The sequence below is a fragment of the Crocodylus porosus genome, unplaced genomic scaffold (genome assembly GCF_001723895.1).
Source record: "Crocodylus porosus isolate Cpor-Errol unplaced genomic scaffold, CroPor_comp1, whole genome shotgun sequence".
Classification (NCBI taxonomy): Eukaryota; Metazoa; Chordata; order Crocodylia; family Crocodylidae; genus Crocodylus; species Crocodylus porosus.
In genome coordinates this window covers 110936836-110954904 of record NW_017728947.1, presented here as the reverse complement: position 1 = coordinate 110954904, position 18069 = coordinate 110936836, and the positions used below count along the sequence as shown (strand labels likewise).

General features: G+C 47.7%; 1 protein-coding gene across 1 annotated transcript in view; it reads right to left on the bottom strand.

The window, feature by feature from the left end:
• Positions 1-18069, bottom strand: part of PRKCH (protein kinase C eta) — a 172163-nt gene that overhangs the window by 77266 nt on the left and 76828 nt on the right. The window contains exons 3-9 of the mRNA XM_019550931.1: positions 13156-13306; positions 11963-11997; positions 10706-10794; positions 8074-8203; positions 7000-7127; positions 1998-2141; positions 994-1167 (exon numbers count right to left, since the gene is read on the bottom strand). Of these exons, the coding sequence (XP_019406476.1) occupies positions 994-1167; positions 1998-2141; positions 7000-7127; positions 8074-8203; positions 10706-10794; positions 11963-11997; positions 13156-13306 (851 nt within the window). The remainder of the gene's footprint in view (positions 1-993; positions 1168-1997; positions 2142-6999; positions 7128-8073; positions 8204-10705; positions 10795-11962; positions 11998-13155; positions 13307-18069) is intronic.

The following is an 18069-nucleotide window of genomic DNA, read 5'->3' as shown; positions in this document are numbered from 1 at the left end:
GGCTCCTAGCCTGGGGATTTTTAAAAGGAAGTTAGATGAGCACCTTGCCGGGGTCATCTGACCCCGGTGCTCTTTCCTGCTAAGGCAGGGGGTCGGACTAGATGATCTACCTAGGTCCCTTCTGACTCTAGCTACTATGAAACTATGAAACTATAATAATAGCTAGAGAGGAGCTGTCCTGGTTTGGAAGAGCTCCAGGGAAGGAAGGTGCTTGGGAACTCCACAAACAGGTTAGTCCAGCTCATTCAGGGGAGATTCACATAACATTAAAATCAAGGGAAAGCTTTCCAGGACAACAGAGTACATCTAATCAGGCCAAGCTAAAAACAGACCTCGGGAAAACCTTTACACATGAAACTTGAATGGCAATTAACTTGGATGAGCAGAAGTCGTTTCTCAGTGCTTCACAGGTTCTTAAAGTGGAACAACGGATAAAAGTCTTTGGGGGGGGCGGGGGGAGGGAAGAAACCCAATGTCTGCTTTCAGCCCTAAATGACAAAGGCTAGAAACAGACCTTGGGTTTTAGGGCAAAGCTTTTTATTCTGGGAGCCTACAGAGTCTGGGTAGGAGCCCATTTTTCTATGACATAGCACTCCCCCCCACCGATGCAACATGAGCCATCCTGTTAATTGCATATGCAATGGATAAATCCTGTCCTGGACCTGTCAAATCCCAGGACAATTAGATCGGGGATAAACCTAACGTCATTTTTTAGCCATGGACACTGCTTCCAGGAAGGGTAGCACAGCCTGCCTTGCTGTTGCTGAGTTTTGGTGAAAAGATTCAGAAGTTTGCAATGCTGATACTGGGGGGGGGATCTGGCTAGAATGACTGCCCTGCCCTCATTCCTGTCTGCTGTATTTCCTGTCTCAAAGCCTACAGCATGTTTTAAGAGAGTGCATACATACATGGATACTTTGGTAGTGAAGGGGAAACCTCCAAAAGCATTAGAGCTGCCCATGGCGGAGGTGGCGGAGGCCAGGCTGCACATACCGGGGTTTGGAAGCAGCAGTAAAGCTGGGTGAGGAATGGGTGGTTCCTTGCCAATGACAGGATGCGTTTCTCCGTCATGGTACACTCCACGTCGTCGTCCTGCAGAATGACGTCTTTCTTCAGCACTTTCACTGCATACAGCTGGCTGGTCTCCTTTATTTTGGCAAGCATTACCTATAGTAACCAGGAGAATAAATCACACATGGGCTAAATCTGATCTTTCTCCCTATGCTGCAGCTAAAAGGACATGGTGGCCTCTTCTGTACCACCTCCAGTTAGACAAGCAGCAGCATATCTTCATAGTATGTTGGGATGTGCTATACAATCTGTGAGGCTGCCCTCTCAGGATGTACGATGCCATTAGTGTGGACATCTACTGTGCACCCGGATGCCAGCAGCAGCCAGCCTGAGGTGTCAGAGGTAGGATAAGGCCAAACTACACCTAGGCTCGGCAAATGGAAACTTGCTAGGTTCCTGTACCAGCATGAGCATGCAAATGCATGCTCCACACACACACACACACACACATACACACAGCAATGCCTTTTATCTCACCTTGCCGCACAGTTACAGCCTGGCCTTATGGGAGGTGATGTTTTGAAAGCACCACTTACACAATGGCTTGAAGGAAAAAAAGGCATGTGCGTGCTTCACGTGAAGATTAAGACTTTGCTTCCTTTACCAGAGATGTTTTACTTCCTCAAGGAAAAAAGGGATCATTTATTTGCATACAAATTTGGAGATGCTCCCTTGCAGGCAGTCATTGCTCTCTTGGCTGGGGTTGCTTGCCTTTGCTGTTAGACCAATGGTCCAGTTCATGGGTGGTTTTTCATTCCCCTGGCCACAGGAGGTGGCCTTTCTGTGTACCACATGGGCAACCAACCTGATGCTCAGTGATGTTCTTCATTTGGAGCCCGTACTGGCCTCCAGCCAAGTCCTTAGAGCAGAGGCCATGTGTCTAAGGGAGGCACCCCATTCCCAGAAGAGCCAGGAAGGACACTCACCTTCCCAAAGCTGCCCTTCCCCAGTACTCGGAGAAAGGTCAAATCTTTGATCCCAATTCTGCAAGTGGAACTTTGGCTCTTGTTTTTACTCTCTCTTTTACTTTCCTTTCCATGGTGCTTCAGTGTGGGCCTGGACACCAATTTCTGCAAAGAAAAGTCATTCTTAGTTTGCCTAGGAACTGTATGTCGCCTCTGAAACACCCAATTCCCCACCTGGGTACGCATGCTCTATACAGATGCATTGCACGGGGGCCAGTGTGAAAAAGGCATTGGGCACACCACCACTATAGGCTGTGCGCAAGACAAGCCCGCTTCGCCTCATCCAGCCATAAACAACGCACATGAACAAATCTTGCTCTGGGTATTTGATCTTCGTTTTTGCAATTTGCCCAAACGCAAGAGCCATGCTTGCTCCCCTGCCTTTCCAAAGGGGAAAGCTCACTGAGGCAACCCGGGAGTCTCCTACCTAGATCACTGAGAATTTATAGGAACGTGAATCAAAATGGCTCCCTCGTACTTCACGGTCTGAACAGTATTGTGGTATCGAGTCCAAAAGATCTGGGCTTAGTCACATCCACTCCTCTGTCTCCTTCCATACATCGAGCATCAAGTTACCTTATCCGTTAGACCAGGGGTGGGCAAAATGCAGCCCGCTGGCCAGATGTGGCCCACCAGGCCATTCTATCTGGCCCACAGGGCATCTAAAAAATTTAGAAAATTAATACTTAGCTGCCCCTGACTACCTGTCATGTGGCCCTTGATGGCTTGCCAAAACTCAGTAAGCGGCCCTCCACCCAAAATAATTGCCCGCCTCTGCGTTAGACCCTTTTTGATCATGTCTCTTTAAAATCATAGGAAAATTAAGGCTGGAAGGGACATCAGGAGATCATCTAGTTCAGTCCACTCCTACAAGCAGGATGATCCCTGTCTAAACCGTCCTCAGCAAGAGTTTGTTTAATCTGCTCTTAAAAACTCCCTAGGATGGGCACTGGACAACCTTTCTGGTTGTCTGGTCAAATTTCCAAAGTTTAACCACCCACACAGGAAAAAAGTATTCTTCCTAATCTCCAACCTCCATTTCCCTTGCTGCAGTCTAAGACCCTTGCTCCTTGTCCTGTCCCCTGCAGCCCTGTCACCACCCTCTTTATAACCACCCTTAAGAAACCCAAGGATGATTATCAACTCTCCATTCTGTCTTCTCCTTGCCAAACTAATACTCCCAGTCTTTGCAACCTTTTTTTTTGTAAATCACATTTATCAGGCTCTAATAATTTTTTGGCGCTCTCTGCTGAACGCATTCCAATTTGTCCCCATCCTTCTTGAAGTGCGGTACCCAAAACTGGACATGGTACTCCAGAGGCCTCATCAGTGCTGAATACAGCAAGAGAATCACTTCTCTTAACTTGGAAGTGATACTCGTGTTAATACAACCCAGTCTGCTACTGGCCTTTATGGCAACAAGAGCATGCTCTAAGGTCCTATTCAGCTTATGGCCCACTGTGACCAATTCATTTTATTACATTGCAGATTATTTCTCCAGTTTCTCAAAGTTATTCTGAACTTGAATACCACCCTCCAAAGTGTCAACATCTCTAGCCATCTTGGTGTCATCTGTAAGTCTGCTAAGTGCATTTAATCCCATCCCCTGCACATCCCCTGTATGTGAGGCAGCAGTAAGGGGCACAACCCTGCACTACCGCCTCTGCCCCACACACAGATCTAGGGGATGTGGGTCACGGGAGTGTGCGCAGTGGTGGGGAGCTGGCTCTATCCCCTAGATGAGCTGTATGCAGCCCCGTCCCACTCCCCACCAGGGCCCCACGGATGCACATTGTGGGCCCAGGTCCCATGCCCCACACTCCACCCAGCTAGGCAGTCACTGCAGCCCTGCCCAACTCCCCCCCTCAACTTACCTGTAGGAGCTGCTCTCCAGGCTGCCTCGTGGCTATGTGCATGCACATACATATGGTGTCCCTGGCCTGACCACCCTCCTCCCTCTCCCATAGCCCCTTGCAGGCTGGGACTCTGCCACCCTGCAGACAGCTCGCTGCAAAACTGAAAAATCCATGGGTTTTTCTGCTAAGGGAGGAAATCCACATTTTACTGTGTTAAGGGGGGAAATCAACATTTTACTCTGTTCTTCCATGGGAAATGGAAAACCCAGATCCCTGCTAATAAGAATGTCACAGGAGATGGTATCAAAAGCCTTGCTAAAGTCAAAAGGCAGACAAGGTTCTTTAGGTAAATCTGATCTCTTTTATTAGACCAACTCAAACAGTTGGAAAAAACTCTTCTTTGCAAGCTTTCAGGTACAAATAGCCTTCGCCAGGCTGAGGAAGTGTCTGAAGTTGGTCTGTGCTCTTCCTGGATGGAATTGTAAAGAAGCCAGAAGCCGGTAGGCATGCAAGAAAGCCAGTCAGTGAAAATGTAGACTGCAAAGAAGAATTTTTCCAACTATTTTAGTTGGTCTAATAAAAGAGATCAGATTTACCCACAGAACCTTGTCTGCCTATGCCCCTAGACCAACACAGCTACAGCCTACACCCTTGCTAAAGTCAAGACATCTCACATCTACTCTTCCTCTCCACAAAGCCCATCACCTTGTCATAGAAGGAGATGGGGTTAGTCAGGCTGGAAGGATTCCAGTTGTATTAACATGCATTGCTATAACCATCACTTGTGCAACAGCAAGCTCTAGTCACTGCCACGTGCTTTCTGTTTATGGTTTTACAGATGTTGGTGTGTACTTCACATACTAAAACCCTTACTCATTTCATCAGCCTGAGCCAAGTCATACAGATTTCTGGAGCTCCACCTTGCGACTGTTTCATGGCAAAGCACAAGCTGCATCTGCTGGGTAGGAGCCGACCCGACGCCAGGGCTGTGGGAATGGAAACTCCAGGCGTGCACAATGAAACAAAACCAGCTGGAACAGCTCCCAAAACCCCTAACAACAGTTAAGCTCACAACAGTCTGATAACTTAATCAGCCTTAATCATAGCCCTTGGCTCATAAGCAATTAGGAAAGCCTGTGACAGACGAGGCTGCCAGTATTTTTTCTGGTTTCCCACACTTATGCTGGAAAGATTATACAAGTAGCAAGTTGCCAGCACACTGGCTTTCAGGGTGGTTGCCGTATCTATGTCTGCCTCTGTGTAGCTCAGAGAATAAATGGACCAGATTCCCAGCTAATGTAAAGCACAGCTGTAAGAACTGGAAAAAACAAGATACAGCAATGGAGCAAGCTGCCGAGGAGAAGGGGCAGAAACTCACTCCTTCTCTGCTCCTTTTTCATCCATCTTTGTTTCTTACTTCTGCCTGTCGCAGAGCACTTGGGTGCCCTGCTCCTTTAAGGGTTGAAACTGCTGGGGGTAGAGCAGAGTCCCAGCTGCTGGTTACCAGGGCAACCAGAACACACCTGCCAGCAGTCAGCTGACCGGAAGGGGCAGGGCCTGGCTCATATATAAACCCCAAGGCTGAGGCCAGGGAGGCAGTTCGCTGCCAGCGGCCAACTGGGAAGGAGCCTTCCTAGAGGGAGCTAGGGGAAGCGGCCTGAGGGCGAGTCTGGCTTCTGGGAAGGCTATTTGGGGAAGGAGGAGGCCTCACTGGGGGCCCACTGCAGCGTGGGGACCCCGGCGCTAGAGAAGGGGCACAGAGACCCCATCGCCAGAGAAGGGCATGGTATTTGGGAGAGCATAGACCCCGGCACCAGAGAGGGTGTGGCACTAGGGGCACAGAGACAGGGCTGCGGAGAGCTCAGACAAGGGGGCCAAATCCCAGCAAGGCCTAGGCCAGACAATGTCAATGCCATCTGCAAGGCTTGGGGTGTGGTAAAGGGGCGGTTGGAGCCATGCACATAGCCCTTAAGGCTGGGGTGTCCTGGGACATCTATTTTGAAACGGGTTTAGGGAAGTCCATCAGGACCGTGCTCAAGTAGGCTTAAAGGCAGCCTCCCTACACATTACCATTACATCAAGACATGGTGTGCAAGAATAGAGGGTGCCCAGCAGTCTGTATTGACACGGTCAAGGGGCCCTAGAGGTAACACGGTCATCCTTGAGGACCCCACCCTGTGACACTGCCCTACATGATGATTAAGTTGGTTTCATGGCTTTTGCTAATACGCAGGTAATCACTTTATATGTTGAAATATAATGCACCTTGTCATTTTTCTTCTCTTTTTCTTTTGGCCACAGCAAATAGATATATTTTCCTTCTTATTTTTGGACCAAATATTTAGGAATTGTAAACCTGAAGCAACCCAATGATAGGTTACCCAAGTGTCCACTCTTATCCTCTTAAAAAAACTGCAAACCCTTTAACTCATGGCATTTGTTATTTGACATTTTTAACGGCCTAATAAACGTGAAGGCTGCTTTAAATCCATCAATTCACTTTTCATCAGCATGGGTTGAAAGGACAGAGCTCTGAGTTCTGCTGTAGCTTTAGCTGCTGTTTTCCCCAGACCACTACAATGAGTAATGCTACACAGCTGTTACATAGCCCTCTTCAACTCTCTCTCTCTCTCAAGACACTCAGTCTTGCAGAGGTAAAGGAACTGGGACATACATGACTTGCCAAAGACCACAGAGAGAAGCAGTGGCAGAGCTGGAAAGAGACCCCAGGTCTCCGAGTTACAGCCTAATACACTACCCACTACACCAGACTGCTCCCCTGCTTCGCTGACTGGACATCCCCAAACTGCGCTGACCCACTAGACGCTGGGCCTGGGTTTGCCCTCACCTTCACCAAGAGGTATGCTGGCGTGAAACTCAAGCAGAGAGCCAGGCCTCCAGTTTGGCCACCCTATCACACTGTCAAGCCAAACTTAGAAAATGAACATCTGTTCTTCAGGTGAGGCATTGGCTTGGCTGTCAGAGAACGGCTGGCCTCTGCTTCTTCCACCCAACACCTCCCCTTCGAGCCAAAGCCTTTAACCCCTCCTGTGCTCATGCACACGGCTTGGCAGCAAACACTTGCAAAGAAAGAAGCAAAGTCTCACCGAATTTGGAGAAATATTTCCTGGCTGCAGCCCCATGCACGCCAAGGTTTTAGCCAGTTCTGCTGCATTCACCCCACAGTTGGGTGCGACGTTTGCTTGGCATCTTATGTGCACATTCATTTTACATACTGTGGGGAGGAAAGGGAAGGATCAGAACAACATCCAGGGAGGAAGTCTCGAGATTCTCCCGCCGAAAAATGAGTTGGAATAAAGGACCTTGCTTGAGCATGTATGATCCTTTGGCACTGAAGCTAAAGGAAGCTTTACTACTGACCCCCAAAGAAGCAGATGTAGACTTATACAGGGAACAAAGCTATGGCAATCGGGCAATTATGTTCCAGGCTCCCCATGAGGGTGCCACATTGCCAGAATGCCTATTTGTTTGCAGGGGAAAGATTGGTGGTTACAATAAGGACAGATTTCTTTGTAGCTAAGCCAGCAGGTACAACCAGGATGTGCCAGAGAGAGAATTGGCAACACACCTCAACAATGCTTTACAATTAATTAGTTGAAGGTATATGCAACAGGGAAAGGTCAACATCTCCTCTCTCTCTCTCTCACACACCATGCAGACATGCACACAACACACAAGCCTACGGGCCCACCCACAAAGCATTAAAGGATGCGAAGACACATAGAAACAATCATTTGCTACCTAAATGGATTGAAAACACTGATCATTAATCCAAAAGAGAATGCTGGTGGAAGCTTTGCTGTCAATCAACTGAGCAATAGAAAGCCACAGTACCGAATACACGTTGATGATTTTTCTCCTGTCTACTGTTTTTTAACCACCTTACCTTATAGGTCAAATAAAAGCCCGCAGGTAAATGGAAAGAGGAGTGTAGGTTGCAAAAACATTTGTGCATATTTACAACCATGCAAGTGAAAAGAAAACTGGGTTGAACTTGCAGGTTAGAATCCTTTCAAAGACTCAGACAGTGCTTTCCTATTACATTCATTAAATAACTTTCTCTAATACATACAGCCACACCCATGGATGTTCAATTTGCCACTTAGCTATAGAAAAAATCTATAGAGAGAACACAAAGGAAGAGAGTAAAAATTGCTCACTTTTACACTGCAGGCCTTGCCGCATTATCCCCCAGAGCAAAGACCCACAATGGTCACAGAAGGTCGGCACTTTGTAGTTGTGCAGGCTGAACTTATGGGGAATGTTGATTCCAAACCTCTGTTCCAAAACCTAATCAGGGATCAAGAAGATAAAACTGAGTTTAAAAATTAGTGGAAATAAACATACCCACATTCACGCAGGTGTGCACACTTAAGGCATTACAATAACTCAAGAACATAAGAGATGCCGTGTTGGGTTATACCACAGTCCAGTTAACCTAGTATCCTGTTGCTCCCAGTTGCAGAAAGCAGATGCTAAGGGGAAGAGTATTTACGCTGGGCCTATCCAGACTGAGCTATTCCCTTCCCTTCTTTTCCTACAGCTTCCAGCATTCAGAAGCCTTAGTTTGGAGGTTGTACCCTTAACTGAACAACTGTAGAAATAAAAGTATAATAATGAAAAAAGTCCAGAGAAAGGTAGTTAAACATGTTAGTCTGAAGTCAGGCAGAAGGCAGCATCAGATGAAGTGAGCTCTTGTTCATGAAACCTTACGTATCTCTGGTTCAGTTAATCTATAACGGTGTAGAGATGACCCTACCTTCTGAAAAAGGCCAGTTCTGAAAATGCCATCTCCAGCTTCCACCACCCTGAAAGTTTATGAATGATGGGACCTGGTCCCGGACTGAAATCTAATATGCAATTAGACTGATTGGTTGACTTTGTCATGCGTTTTGTGTAGAGCAAAGATGATTTTACAAAGGACAGGTTAGCTGATTTCATATTCTTATTAAGACCAGATCACAAACCCATCAAGACATAAAAGCGCTAATGACAAATTACTGCTTGCTACAGGAACAAATGACTGCTTGCTACTAATCAAGCCGCACTAAAAACAATTAATTTGTTTTGCAAAAACAAGTGTTTTTTTTTTAAACCAAACGTCTATATTGCTTTAAAAACAGCATCAAATTTCCCAGGACCTCCCAAACTCTTCATTCTCTTTCCCTACCTCTGCTTACCATCACTAACTTTTCAGGTTTCGCTCTGTCCCCTGCCTCTGCCTCCCTCTACCTCCCCCACAAATATCCCTCCACCTGCCCCCCAAATATAAGCAGAGTTTTATCATCTTTTACATTGTGAATTATTTGGATCACAAATGCAAAATCAGCCCATTTTGGAACATGCTGGGTCGGCTGAGGAACACTGCCCTAGTTTACAGCCCACTCAAGTTTACTCAGAGGTGAATCCACGGTTTTAGTAACAATAGATAAAATGGGTTTTGGAGTCAGTCGTGCTTGTTGAACTTTGTCTCCTTCTGAAGATGCTTAGCTCTTTTACTGCCCCTTAATTGCTCTCTGGAGAGATTCACTACTGTTGTAGTGTTAAAAGGTGCTGGCTAATTTTGTCCCCTGTTTGGCCACTTTAGTCATTTTAATAGACTTATCAACAGTACTGGTAAAAAAAATAATTAAGTGACAGCCACTGTTTTCATGTATTGGAAGGGAGAAAACTGGCTGAGGCACCAGATTTAGGGTGGAGCTTTACTTTACCACTGGTAATATTCCTCATAAATTTTGGTTCTCAACTGACACATTTTTTTGGCCAAGATCAAGTATATTATCCAGTTTCAGGAATGGGCCACACAATGTACAAAACAGCAACCTCCTCACCCAATACGGTACCAAGCAAACTGAAAAAATAAAGACAAAGGAAGCATAAGGAAACAGAAGTTTAATGGATGACTTGGTTAGAGTTGCACATGATTTCCCAGGGGAGACAAATGAGTGCTAAAGGAACTGATGGAGAAAGATAGAAGGGAAATCCATAGTTGGATATTACTGTTGGTCTAGGCTTTTAAAATGATTCTTTGCCAAACAGGGGACAATATAGGCGTGTATCAGTTTAACACAATAATGACAGTGAGCCTCTTAAAATGGCAACTCAGAGAAATCTAAATTGGAAATAAGGTACCAATTGTAACAGTGAAGGTGTGTAAATACTAGCACCAACCACCATGAGAAGAGGTGGATACTCAGGAAAGATGCCTTATGAAGATATGTCTTCCAAGTATCACAGACCCACCCAAGCCTGGAGCCACAATGGCTCAATGTGGTTAAGGCAGGGTTGGGTAATTATTTTGGGCCGGAGGCCACTTACTGAGTTGTGGCAAGCCATCGAGGGCCGCATGACAGGCAGCCCAGGGCAGATAAATATTAATTTTCTAAATTTTTTAGGAGCCCTGTGGGCTGGAAAGAATGGCCTGGCAGGCCACATCCGGCCCCCGGGCTGCATTTTGCCCACCCCTGGGTTAATGCATATCACTGTCTGCAGCCAGCACCATTCAGGGGAAGGATTCAACTAGCATTGCACCCAGCCACTCCCCAGCCCAAACAACCAGATGCTTGTTCACATCTAGGTCAAGTGGGAGCAGCCTTTGGCACAAGTCTGAAGTGAGGCCTGGATTTCCATTTAGTGCAACACAAAGTGCTGGGATTAATAGAGGAGGAACCGGATGAAAGGTCATGATCTACATGGTGCAGGACATCACAGAAGAGTAAAATCTGTTATACCGTAACCACTATCCCCCATCCACCCTTGATTCAAGAAATATTATGGTCCAAATAACTTTACCTTGTTGTCAGACTTGCTAGTATTACTCTGGCACGTGCAAGCTGTAACAATTAGATGGTGGCAACGCTTGTGTACAACACAGGTGCATACTAGGAAAGAGAAGCAGCATGCTGGACATGACCAATGACTCCATTTATCAGGCAATAAGCTGGAAGTGTAAATCATTAGCAAGCAATGGAACAACATACACAAAAAAAGGAAGTCTGGGATGGTGATTTTCAAAGGGATAATCACCCTAAGAATTTGGGCACCAAGTTTTCTGGATGGTCTTTAAAACACAGGCCTATAAAAATATCAGAACTACAGAGAGAAATGCCAGCGCCCTTAAAAATTACTAAGTTGGTGGCTCCTGTCCAGGAAAGTAGCACTAGGAAGTGATGTTTGCAAGTGTATCCCACGAGTGAATGTACAGTATTACAGATCTCCATTCAAGTCCACTTGTGGCTTAAACAGGCTGGCACTCACCAGGGCTTATTGATAAGCAAAACCTTTATTTTAGATGAAGTTGGATGGGAAAACATCCCCGTTCATATGCAATTTAATAGAAAGACACTGATGTCCTACTATGCCTCAGACAAGCCAAGCTGCTCGATGAGGCTTATTCGGAGAGCAGTCATGAAGGAAGCCACTCAGGCATGTTACAAAGCACTGTAGTGCCAAGGCAGAAGGGAAAGGAAAAGGCCAGGACTAACTGATGTGTATTCATTACATGCAAACCCCCACCCTCATATAAATCTGTACTCCCATTCAGGCAAACCAGTTACTTTGCATTAGGCAGAAATACTGGGGCATACCACAAAACTTCCCTTCAGAGTCATTTCTCTACCTCCAACTGGTTTAACAACACAGTTGAAGGGCAGGGGCAGAGAGGAAGAAGGGGGATCCATCCTAGTAGTATAGCTTGGTAGAGGCCTAGAGACTGCATTTCCATGATGGAAGAGCATGTTGCTGGGGTGGCACGGGCCCTGATCTTACAGGAGGAGCTCCGATGGCTTCAGTGGGGCACAGTGTGGCTGCAGAAATCCACCCTGCCGGAGTTGAATGCAGGATGGGGCATGCTGCAGGGGTGGACCTGCATGAGTGCATGCATGCACACATGACAGCCCGCTGGAGGGCAAAGGCACCTCTCCCCGGTTGGCTCACGGGCAGCATGAGTAGCAGCGTCAGAGACGGTGTGGGCTGCGTGCCCCGGCTGCCAGGAGAAGCAGCTCTGCGAGGGCGCACGGTCTGTACAGCGCATGGGGCTGAGCACTTTACCTTGGCACTGGTATCCTTGCTTCCCAAACACTCCCCTGTGCAAAACAAAACAGAATGAGGAGCGTGACTCAGAGCCCCATGAACACAGTGCAGAGAAAGGATCAAGAGAGCAGGCAAGAGGAACCCAAGCCTTGGGAATAGCCAGCGCTCCTGCCGCAGCCCAGGGCAGATAACTAAGTGATATCAAAGGCTTCAGCAAGCCAGGCAAGCAGCCAAAAAGCACATCTCTCTGTGTGTTATCTTCTTATTCTGTGTTCTTCGGCACTTTGTTGTCAGTCCGCTCCACGTAGGGACTGCTTGCTCAGCCAGACAGTACGCACCTATAATCACCACTGCCACTTCCCACGCTTCTACCAGCCACTTCATCAGTTAACTCCAGGCCGCCTATTCTTCCTTCTGCATTCAGATCCATGACAACCGCCCTCAAATGAGCTGCTGTCCAGAGTCGCCCTGTGGATTTCTTAAGGCTGGACCATACCTTTCTGCTGGCTGAGCTCTATCTCAAGGGCTATGTGAAGACCATGCTCTCCTGCTAGTGCAGCCACTCCAACAACAGAAGAGGCCCTGGCAGTGCAGCTCGTGCTCTTGGGAGAGGTGGAGCAGCCAAGCCAGCAGGAAAACCACTTGCTAGTGACAACATGTCTCCACGAGAGGGCTCTGCTGGCACAGCTGTGCCGGCCACGCTACAGAGGCAAAGGCTCTGGGAGGTGGATAACAGAGCCAGTGGTTCTCAAGCTCCTTAGACTCAAAGCACCTCGTTAGACTTACGCTCCCCCTGGGAAAATGCCAGCTCTTAGTTTTCACTCGTTTTTTGACAACAGGAAAAAAAACTGAGCAATTCTTCTTTTACAAAAAACTCAGACCACAACAGGTCAGAAAGGTTTGGATGCTAGGGATTATTTGAAATCTCTGGGTTTATCTGGTGAATCATGTTTGCACATCTCACAGTGCTCACGTAGCATGGTACCCTGCAGCACCCTGGAAGAGATTTCAAGGCATCCCAGGGTGCTGTGGTACCCAGGTTGAGAGTCAATACTCTAAACCCTGCAGGGCAAGCCATGCAAAGCCAAGGGACGCCATTTACCTGACCTCTATAAAGCATTGTGCCAGGATTTGCTTGCTAAAGGGCATGCAGAGGGGAAGGCAAGGCAGGAGGACAGCAAAAAAACACCAGAGTTTTTAGTCACTCTTACCAGATGAACTCTCTGCAATGTGAGCAGTACGTGGGTTGTCGCAAATACGTCGCCATGAATTTGTGCCCGTTGATCTGGTGCACTCGTCTCCGCATAGCCCTCTGGCGTTTGCGGGTGAAGTTCTTATAGATCCTCTCCCTCTGGAGGGTTTCTGTATGGGGGAAGAAAAGGCCTGGTGTAAAAATTAATTTGTAATCACCCTTACCAAGAGGGACAATTCTTAATATCGCCGTGATGCAAAATATTAACATTAAAGCCACACTGAACAGAGGGAAAAGTGGAGGCCCAGACCAATGAAATATTTATGTGGGGGTTTCAGAGCAAGTCAGTGGCAAAGACAGGAGCTTAAGTCTAGGCTCACGTTGCTTGATGAACACTGCTCACGAGACTGTTGGTAGCCTCATGCTGTACCTAGGCATTGCATTTGAGGATTTTCCCTTTTAAGTATCAACCAAAAGGCTAAGGGCTACCTTTTCAGTGGTTTGGGTATCTCCACTTACGGGTGCCCACATTATCAGTGGTTTGAGTGTCTTCACTTATGAGTGCCCAACCTGAGGGCACCCCCTTTTTAAAGGGGACTGATTTTCTGGAGGCTGATATTTAGCCCTTGCTGAAAATTAACTCCCCTGGAATGAACTCAAGTCAAGCGTTCAAGCTTGACGACTCCAAATCACCAGCTCTTTTTCAAATGTTTGCTCAAGTTTCTGTGCATACCATATCCCTGCAAGGTTAAATAAAGTAATGCAAAACACCGAATAGAGTCATTTTCAAAGAAAAGGCTTGCTGTCTAAATCGAGTGAGGCCATTCATGCCCATTAACGGATACCTGATATAAAAAACAGCAAAACAAAATGCCTCTTCTGCTATACATTGCGATCCCGATAGCAACCGGGTGGAAGCCTGCTGAACTTCTCAGATCAAAGCCCCACATGACATAAGTTAGGATCGAGTAACCGAAGCACGTGCTGCAATGACTAGTGTACCTGGGCACTGCTAGTTTCTGCTGGGTAGAATCGGACTCAACTGTGTCTGTGCTTGTACGTATGAGTGTATGTGTATGTGTGGGTGTGAGTGTGTACGAGAGGGCTGGGCAAAATGCGGCCTGGAGGCTGGATGCATCCCACCAGGCCATCTTATCTGGCCCGCAGGGCCCCTAAAAAATTTAGAAAATTAATATTTATCTGCTCCTGGCTACCTGTCATGTGGCCCTTGATAGCTTGCCAAAGCTCAGTAAGTGGCCCTCCACCCGAAATAATTGCCCACCCCGGTGTATGAGGACCCCTCCGCAAAAAACTCCAAGCCCAGGTTTTGGGGCCTGGACACAACATCCATGTCAGCTGCTGCTCTGAGGTTTTCTATGCCTTTTGCGTCCACAGTGACAACTCTCGAGACTATAGATAGGCAAGATTTATTCACGTCTGATCATGCTCTTTCTCCGGTTAGCTTATCATCAACACCACCTCACGGGATGACAACTGCACACACAGCTATTGTAGCTATGACTGTCACACTGTCCCCGATAAGAACGGGAGGAAAAAAATTTTTGATCAGCTCTACCTCCTCCCTCCCCCCAAACTATCCTTTCGGAAAAGAGAGAAATGCTGCCAACTCGATCAAGGCTTGCAGGGAAAATGTAACACATCACAAGCAGATTGCACATTCCCTTCTGAGAGAGAGAAAGCCCCAGTATCAGTGCCATGCGCAACCACTTCAAAGGGACGCAAACTGTCTGATGCACTCTAGTCGCTCTGAATTCGCGCTGTACAGACTTCAGCAAAGCTCGGGCAATTTCCTGCTGGATCCTCCAACCTCTTTGAGCACATGCTTCCTTTCAGCTATACAAGCTCGAAATTTCATAGCTGATGACACAACTAGGACACTGAGCTCTGCTCATCTTTAAAGATGGTTCATGTTTCCTTGCAAAAATGAAAGCACTACCGAAGCCAAACCTACCTGTTAGAGGAGACGGCGATGTGAAAGGGATGGTCTCAGCACTTGGGCATTTGTATGCATGCATGTGCTGCAGTGCTGGGCACTTTTAAAAGCACCCGGCACTGCAGCACATGCGTTTTGTATAAATGGCGAAATGCGCATCAGCGCTTGGAAAAAAGTGGTGACGCACTTTTGAATGAAAACACACTGGTGGTGTTTTAGTTCAAAAGTGCGCCGCTGCCATTTTCTGCATGCTGGTGTGCATTTAGCTGTTTATACAAATGCATGTGACGCAGCCCTGGGCACATCAATTTGCGTGCTCCATAGACTCGGCTAACCGAGCCTGCTCCGACACACTGGATTTCAGTATGAAGTCCATTAAAAGAAACTGGCTTTTTAAAAGCCAGTCTTCCAGCTAATCATCAAGGATCGTGCTCAGAAAGACTCCCACTCGGGCAGACATCTCTATGTGGGAATGCATTTAAGCATGTGCTAAGTTCCTGTGGAAGTCCATGGGATTTAGCAAAGGGCCACAGGAATTGCCGGAGGGGATCAGAGCCTCACCTGCCTCATCCAGAATGCTCTCGGCATGACGTGACTGTCTCAGAGAAAGATGCAAGCCCCTTGAAGTCCAGAGCTACGGGATAATCTGCTGCTCACACGAGATCTTATCCTTCACTCTGATAGCCATGAAGCATGAGGTTTAATATCTTTTCCAAACATCTTATCATGCTTAACTAGCACAACTCTAGAGACTCTCGCTACCTATATAACAATCCAACTCCCTTTCCGAGCCTTGCTAAATTCTTGTTGCCAGTGATTTCACATGGCCAAGGGTTCTGCAGGTTAACCGTATTTTGTAAGAACAAGATTTCCTTTTATCATTTTTAATTTGCCACCTTTACATTTAATAGTGTATTTCCTCCCACTTTAAGCCCATAGCGCGGTATTCCTTGAGTCTGGTCCCAAAATCCCAACAAAGACAGTATCCTGCATCACGATTTCAGCCCTTGCAGTGCAATTCCTGAGTATTGGAAGCTGGAGAGAGGGAAAACTGTAATGTCTGCAAATGTCCAATTCAGATCACAGTAAAATGGCTTTTTCTCAGCTGGGAAATCCAGCAGCTCCTGACCTTTACATTCTACCACACACATTTACCAAACAGACCTGCAGTGATATGGGACCTTCCTATTTTCTTCTGGCACCCCTTGTGGATTTGCAACAGGTAAGTCCTCCTGTGAGCCATCCCACCGGGGGAGCAATGACAAGCCCTTGTCTCCCATCCGTAGTGAGGAGCAAACAAACTCTTTGCAAAAAAGGAATGTAAGTATGTTGCGAAGGTTCATGGAGCAGGTTGGTGGGACTCAGCTGTGCATTTTTCAGCATGCCTGGGTATTACGGAGCCTGCACATTAGGAGTCTTAGTTCAGATCAGTTGAATAGCTCCAAACTCATAGCTTTTCTGCAAAACACCATCCCACTTGCTGGCCCAAAGTGTCACTGCATTTTGTGCATGTGATTGAAATTTGCCTGGCATCTGGAGTGCATAGGGAACGTTATTACTGGGTGCTGTGCATACTTTTCATTAAGAGACTTTGCACTTTCTGTCTGTGTGTTGTCCGCCCCATTTTTATTTAAAATGTTCCTCAGACGTCACATGCTTTGCTAATGCCCTACTGCATTACAGTACCTCATCTCCCAAACACTACATATTTTTCCGTTGATTTTCACCTGCAAATACATTAGTTTAAAGCAGGGGTGGGTAATAATTTGGGTCTGTGGGCCACGTAGGGAGTTTTGGGGCGTTGTTGCAGGCTGCACCCCCCGCAACAACTCACTAAACTGCCCTATGGGGATGGGCTGTGAGTGGGGGAGATGGGATGGCAGCTTCAGCAGGTTCAGCCTCTGGTCCACCCTCTACCCCAAGGAGGGGCTTGGGCAGATCCCCCGATCCCCAGGAAGAAGCGGCCACAGCTGAGGTCAGCACCTGCCTGGAGCAGGGCTATGCTATAGATGTGAGGCAGTTGTGGGGTGGGGGGGAGGGAAGGGGAAGAGGAGGCAAAGAGAGGCAGCTTTGCCCATGATGAGTGGCAGTGGCTGGTGCTGGGTGCCAGGCAAAAGCAGGAGGTGGCAGCAGGTGTGCGCACCACTTCTGGGGCAGTTCGGGCTGTGATTGCCCTGCAGCTCCTCCCAGCTGCTGTTGCCCCAGGCAGTGGTGGCAGCAGGGAGGAGCTGGAGGGCAGCCCTGGGGAAGCCATAGCCAGAGGGGTGCCAGAAGTGCTAAGCACACTCACTGCCAGGTCCTACTTTTGCCTGGCAAGCAGCACCGGCCACTGCCACACATCATGGGTAGGGCCGCCTAGCTCTGTCTCTGTCTCCCTCTTTCCTGCCCCCTCCCCCTTGCCCCCCAAATGTCCCACACCTGGAGCATGGCCTTGCAGCTGGAAACAGCACCAGATGGGCACATCAGCTGTGAATGCATCCTCCCAGGTCCACTGGTGACGTTGCTGCAGCAGCATATCAGCTGTGGTCCCAGGCAGTTGCCCCAATCCCCGGTGGGAATCTGCAGGCAGCATCCACAGCTGATGCCAGCAAGCACCCGGCACTGCTTCCCTCATGCGGAGCAGGGACTGGTGTAAGCTGCGGATGGGATGGGGTGGGACGGGGCCGTGACATGCTCTCCCGCCCAGCACGACGCAGCAGCCGGAACTGTCGGTCCCTTACAGGATGGATCCTATGACTTTGTGGCTACTGACCTTTGCATTGGATACAACCAGTTGGGGGGCTGGATCCAGCCCATGGGCCATATTTTGCCCTCCCCTGGTTTAAAGTGTTTTAGTCTGGACGTAGATATTATTAACATAATGGGTCCTGACTCTGCTCAAGTCAATGGCAACATTTTTATGACTTGAATGGGGCCAGGATAACTCCTGATGGGTTTTATTGTACACACACACACACACACACACACACACACACACAC